This window comes from Nothoprocta perdicaria, unplaced genomic scaffold (assembly GCF_003342845.1).
Source record: "Nothoprocta perdicaria isolate Ctin4 unplaced genomic scaffold, notPer1 scaffold_165, whole genome shotgun sequence".
Classification (NCBI taxonomy): domain Eukaryota; kingdom Metazoa; phylum Chordata; class Aves; order Tinamiformes; family Tinamidae; genus Nothoprocta; species Nothoprocta perdicaria.
The window spans coordinates 1,394,257-1,400,938 of record NW_020454816.1 but is presented as its reverse complement, the minus strand read 5'-3'; the positions used below and the strand labels follow the sequence as shown (position 1 = coordinate 1,400,938).

Here is a 6,682-nt window from a genome sequence, read left to right as displayed (position 1 = left end):
TTTAAAACTGTTTCCTGCTTATGTTGAACCCTTGTCCATTTCATTTCTAAGCTGCACAAATGAAAAGCATAAATTGGAAGAGCAACAGCAATCATGCCAAGATATGCAAAATACAATAATTAAGGGATTCACTGTCTTCAAAATCAGCGTTTCCTGCCCCACTAACAGATAATATCAACTTGGATAGTAACTCTCGTTGCTGACTGAACTGCCTGTTCTCTACATTTGCTCTCTTTGTTCGGATCAACGTGGGGGCGCTGGAGCTGATGCCCATCTCCATGTGCCGCCCTYCCTTGGACACAAAGCTCTGTAAGGCGACAACTCCCAACATCTAAGGACATTTAATGGGAAGTGGGGCATCAAAAGAATAATAAAAATAGACAGAATTACTTCCCTTACAACAGGGCATGTTCAGTACTGCATAACCCTCCTCGGGTTGGGGGAAATAATTCCTCATCGGTTAAACATCTGGAACTCCCTCACTTTTCTCTTTGTCCAGGCATGACAGCTGGATATTGAGGTAGGAAATTCAAGGAAACATCTGGGTCTTTGTGACTTTCTTTACTTGAGTTTTCATCCCTCTGGTCTGTAATGTGTCAGGTGCTTATCACCACCTCCCAGAGCTCAGTACCGTGTAGATTTAGACCCAGAGGCAAGTCCAAAACGGTGCCCCTGCCAACTTAAATTTTTGCCCTGACCAAGCAGCCCGAGCAGGGATTGCTCAGGCAGCCTAGCTGTCCTGCTTGTGAAAAGCACCCTCCATAGACACCCCAACCAAGGCAGCTTCTCACCCAACTGTGCTTCCATCTGCTTCTGAACTGGCACTGGATTGCTCAGGCTGCACATCTGTGTTGGCCTCTTACCTTGTGCTCCTGCCGTAAGCCAGTTCTTCATCCAGGGTTTCTAATGGAAATGTGGCTATTGAGTCTTTGAAACTGTGAACAACTTAACTGGGAACAGTTTTCACTCGTCCCCTCTTTGCAGGCAACTTAAAATTGAAACCCATTCACACTGGAGTTAATAATGGTCTTCAGGGAGYTAGTCTGAATATTGTGCCTAGCTCTGCTTTCACGAGGACCTTCTTTTAGCTATGTGTGTATCACTGAAATACAGACCTTCCTCTTATAGCTAGCACTGACCTGTAGTTATTAATAACTTCACTCCTCCAGGACCAAGAGCTCATCTGGAGAGGCATCAAGGAGCATCAGAAGAAGTGGMTATTAGGAGCTGCCAAGGATGCTGACTCACAACTGCCAGTAATTTTACATGGGAACCCAGCACCTCCAAAGAACTGTCAGATGTCATTTTAGAAAGCCAGAAGTGAAATATGCATTAGCCGTAAAGTTTCTCTTCCCCCTTCAACACCTATTTAAGCTTACTTGTGGTTGAGACATGGGTCTCCAATTTCCTGGTCACAGAGGGGGCCTGTCCAGCCTGGGTGACATTCACAAATCACGCTGGTTTTCTCGAGGGACCGGCAGATGCCATGTTTGCAGATATTGCAGGATTTGCAACCAGGAAAGACTCCCAGCGACTGCTGTGGTAAATCCTTGAAATCCTGCAGCTCGTTGTTGATGCGGACATCGTGAATACAGCCGTGAAAACCGTTTGGGGTCTTATCTGCACCCTGGCGCAGTGAAGATAATCCAGTAGAGGTTGGGATCCCTTCAGATAAAACAAAAAGGGAAGGCTTACTCACAGGTACAATGATAAATTGGCAAATTAGAATTGCTCACATTTATTTGCCACAGCCTCCGTCTTGTAATCTTTAAAGAATTAATTTTCATGCATCCTTTGTAAGGCAGCCCAGCGCTACTGTTCTCATTGTGGAAATGAAAAGGTATAAAAATCAAATCGCTCCCCCAAGCTTACATAGGACAGAAAAAGAGAAGAAAAATGGAATCAAAACAAAAATCAACCATACACAAAAGCTCTGGTTTCCTGACTGTCACATATGTTCTTGTCCTTCTGTCTATAGCTCTACAGTAATTATCCTCCTGGAAGGTTTAAGAGCATCTCGGCAGCAGGCAGTGACCGCCTGTGGGGTACAGCAAGACCCCAGCTAACGTTTCTCCACCACATAGYTAAGGCGGGGACTGATCCCACTGAAACCAGCACAGGGGGACCTCAAGGCAGAGACCAGCACCCCTGGAGGCAGGATGGGACCCTGGGCTGGCACCCTGCACCCCTAGGCGCTTCAGAAGTCCCCCCAGGCCATGCAGGGCTCTCACACTGAGCCCCATTCAAGCTGTGCAGCTGCATTAGCTCAGTCACGGTTGTTTTCAGCTGCCCAAAKCCTCTGAATTTTGCTTCCCATCAGGAATTCCATTTTAAAAGACAGTTCTTAAACCCCACATTTGCTTAACTATGCTTTAGGGGGAGAATTGATGGACCAGCTGATGTAGCTGGGGAGATGGACAAGATTCTGGACACGTGAAGCCTCAGGTGAGTCTTAGATGGGCTGAATAACGATTAATGAAGCTTAGGAAACATTGCTCGGAGAAAATGTAATTAATTACATTAACTAAGCAGTCTGAGGGGGAAGGGTGCAGCTGCCAACCACAGGAATGCKAAACGTGGACACTTGGCCCATGCTGCAGGTTGACAAAGAATTCAACAAGACTGTATTGGGTGCTAAAAAGTCCCCACTGGGCGCACAGCTACTGGCATCCAAGGCAGTTGTTCATCTCAAGTCTCAGATTTGTCCTGCAAAGACATTTTTGTAGGTATCTTTTGAGAATTARTATTGATCCACAAGGATCATCCATGAACAAAATATTTCTCACTGGATTACTTCCCAAATTCTCTGTAAATGAACTGCCTGTTGTTAGTATCTTTCACCCTCAACTAGAGGGAGAAGTTGCATACCCTCAATACAAAATTAATTTTGATGCTTAATGCTTTTTAATAATCTGTGACATTCCAAAAAGGAGCCAATTATAAAAATTCAACTCTGCCCAAAGCAGGATTAGCCAGTTTTCTRTTTACAAGGGTAATAAAAATTGTTTTGGTAAAGGGTTATTAAAAGGAATTTTCTACAAAAGGTTTGACTAGCACCCAGCTGATAAGAGTTTCTAACTTGGCTTCAATAGTCCAGGGTCAAAAAAAGCCCAAAGACTTTCCCAGTCTATTATAGATCTGCTGAGTATTTTTATTTAGAACAGTCTGGGTAGAAAAACAAGCACTCCAGGTCACAGAAAAGGGGAGATTTCAACATTCAGTCCAGAATGGAACTGGKGGGTTGGGGTGTTCTAGGAAAGACAAAGCAATTGTGCAGAGCACAGACTTCAGCCTCTCTCTCTCATATCYAGACACCTTATCAGGGGGATACTTGTTATTCTGGGCATCTGCTCCCCACCCTACTTGGCCCCTCTTTTCCTACAAATCGAGTTCTGATCCTGCTGTACAGTGGCTGTGCTCCTCTCAAAGGTGTTTTCACTTCTGTCCCACCTAAATCCTTTCCATAGGATGGAAGGTSATCTGCATGGACTAGTCACCCTTTMAACCCAAGTCAAGAGCAACTGGTCRTACCTCCAATGTAGAGAGGAGTGTTGAGGTTCACTGAAGATTGTTTCTGGAGTTTTCCTAGACTCTTGGGGGTCCCCTTGTCCACCACTAGGTTCAGAGTTTGATTCAGCATCACCAACTCGACACTATGGAACTGCCCATCGTTTACTGTTTCCACACTAAAAATAAAAGGTAGAAAAGAGTGAATTAGAAGATCACATCACCCATGATTATGCCTGTGACATCCTGTCTCCTACTATTACTCTTTGAAAAGAATACCTCACATTCACATTCCTTTGTGAATAGTTTCCTCAAGGCTTCTGCCAGAGTCTCCAAGGTATAAAGTCCAGCACGACGACTCCTGCACAGACATTACCTACACATATATAACACTGGAGAGGACTGCAGATTACTGTGTGTGAGTAATGAATCTCTCATTCACTCACGAATTTCATGAGTGAATTTCATGAATTTCATGAATTTCATGAATTTCATGAATCACTCATGAATTTCATTCAGAATTTGTGCTTGCACACACGCTCAGGCTGCTTCGCAAACTACCACGGAGCCATCCCAGCTGCCCCACACGGTCAGCACAGCGCAGGGCAGAACACAAGTGCTGTTCCCAAGCTGTGATGGCCTTGGTGGCAAAATTACCTCAGGAAAGACCTCCTGTTCTCTGCCCTCAGCCACAGCCTGCAGACCTGTCGTGCTGCCCACATCGCTGCCCTGATCGTTAGTGTCAACTCTGAGCATCTCACATGCAGCTGGGGACAGCAGCGTGGGGCAGGAGCAAGCAGGGCCTTCAGAAAGTAGCTTCTCCTCCAAAAGAGAGGAAGATGTAAAGCCAAAGGAGGAATTTAGGACTCGGAGATGTGAAAATGACGGGGATACTTCAGTTCAGACAACACAGTCCCACCTGAACACAAGGAAAACCAACAGATTGCTACTCCTCTTYGAGAAGCGTTTAGAGGTAGATTGATTATAACAGGACAAAAAGTGTTCCTATGAACTAGCTATCTCAGCTGGCAATATATTAAAGACACAGTTTATTATGGCTTGGGTATTCTGAGTGGTGTTTTTCAAGCCTATTAGGCCCGCAGTCCGTCAGGCAGCTCGGCAGCWGTTTGCCAGTCCGTACCACATACAGTCTACACTTGCATTTGGAGGTGCAGGGCTAGAATTCAGCTTTTACCAATCAAACACATTTTCCAAAGAGCTCTTGAGCATTTACAAATGCTGCATGTTGCAGTTCTCCCAAACACCACCACAGTTTCATTGCACCTAAAGCAGGAAGAGACCAAACAGAGGGGCAACAGATACACACGTGATGACCTGCTCTGCAGCAAAGTTTCAAATTCTAATTGTATTTCTAGAAACGATGGGACTTTTCCATTGCTGTAAACGCAATGAAACGTTACAGCCTCTGTTCCACACGCACRCAAACACTAATGTATAATGAGACTCTAATAGCAGTTGTGGTTGAAGCAGAAGTTAAGCTGTGGCTACGTAACCTGCCTGCATGTTCAGTGCGGCCAATACATTTGGAGCTTGGCTTGAGTGCATCCCTTTCCACGGATTCCTCCCGGCCAGCTTGCGAGCCGAGCGGCRCTTCTGTTATGTAAGGATGCAGGAAAAAATACCCATGTGAGATTTAGACATCGTGAGATGCTGCTTGGCTGGAAATCTAGACTGGGCATTTCATTTCTGCTACTGCACTCCTGTACTTGAATTTTCTGTATTAAGGCCCAAACATCCGTCAGAGAAATTTTAAGGTTCACACCTCAAGGTTGCAAACAGCTGGTCCAGACTTTGTGCTTCAGGATTCCTGAATTCTGCTAAGGATCTGCCCCAGTATGGGAAACAGCTGTGTTGTCAGCGCAGCCTGGATGAYCCCCATGTCCTCGCTGCTGATCTAACTGTGGTGTTGCAATGCTTACTTCATACGTTCCAAGTACTGAGATTTTCAGCTGAAAGGTGCTAGATAAATGGAAATGCCTATTTGGGTTAGTGCATGCAGAAGTGCCAGCGAAAGGAAGAAGAACAGCCAAAACCCCTTGGCTCTGACAGCTGTGTGCTGAGGAGCTGGGAGGAGGAGCTGTAGGACAAGGACCCCTTCCCACTGCTGGGATCAATATCTGGGGCTAACACACAGAACTACATCCTTATCTGGAGGAGGCCAAGCCGTGACCATTTGTCAGAGGACAGCRTTATCACAATTGGCAGCGCTCGCTCGTCCCTGGGCCAGGATTTCACAGGCATTAATCACCTACTCCCCCACAGCATGTGCTTGCTCCAGATTATGCACCAGAGCCCTGACTAATAGGCAAACAAAAGCCTGTGTGTCCTGGCAGTGCAAGCGGCCGCCCCACGCAGCGGTCCCGCTTTTCGGCAGACCCGGAGCTAATGTTTGCACTGGGAAAGCAGAGAGGTGCTTCCAGCTACAGGTACCGGTGGTGAATATTGCTCAGGTCTAACTCTTATGCTTTTTAACTCGTATGAGATGTGAAATATTTTATGTCTATAGCTTGAGGAACAGAAGGCTAAGCCATCAGCCAGCACTGCAGCTCTGCAAAGCAGATAAAGGCCGAATGGGCAGAGCACTCATGTGCTTTTTAAGACACTAACACATGATGGAAGAGCTGAACATGGATGGCCAGGATGGCAGAAAATCCCCAGATTCCTCCCGGCCTCCCTCCCAGCAGATACTTGTATTAAAGCTCTTATTGTTGTTGCTGACAACAACTTTTAAAAAGTAACTGCTCTTTGAGAGAGACTCAGACAGCCCTGGGGAGAAGCCAGCGGAGAGGGAAACACCAACTCTGCTCCGAGCCTCTTCCATAGCTGGGCCCWTAGGAGCCTCCGCAACCGTCTGAGACAGTTGGAGACAGTGGCTTGGCCAGAGATGAAGGGGAGGAAGCCACAGACGCTGAGCAGCACATCAGCACGCCGCTCCGAGCACAAACTTGCTGCACTCGCCTTTTCTACGCGGGGCCGCTTCCTGCCCCAGCTCCCTGCGAGGGTTTTATTAAAACCTTAACCGAAWCCTCCCTGGGGATCAGGTGGTCTTAGGGAGCTCATCCTCCTGYCGCAGCCTGTGCTATGTAAATACCTGTCTCCGAGCTGGGGATTTATTGYGTTCCGCAGGTAATCGCGCCCTGCAGCGGTGCCCTCC

General features: G+C 46.7%; 1 protein-coding gene across 1 annotated transcript in view; it reads right to left on the bottom strand.

Annotated features, from left to right (window-relative positions):
• SLIT3 (slit guidance ligand 3) overlaps positions 1-6,682 on the bottom strand; it is a 337,579-nt gene that overhangs the window by 2,273 nt on the left and 328,624 nt on the right. The window contains exons 33-34 of the mRNA XM_026035707.1: positions 3,532-3,686; positions 1,380-1,665 (exon numbers count right to left, since the gene is read on the bottom strand). Of these exons, the coding sequence (XP_025891492.1) occupies positions 1,380-1,665; positions 3,532-3,686 (441 nt within the window). The remainder of the gene's footprint in view (positions 1-1,379; positions 1,666-3,531; positions 3,687-6,682) is intronic.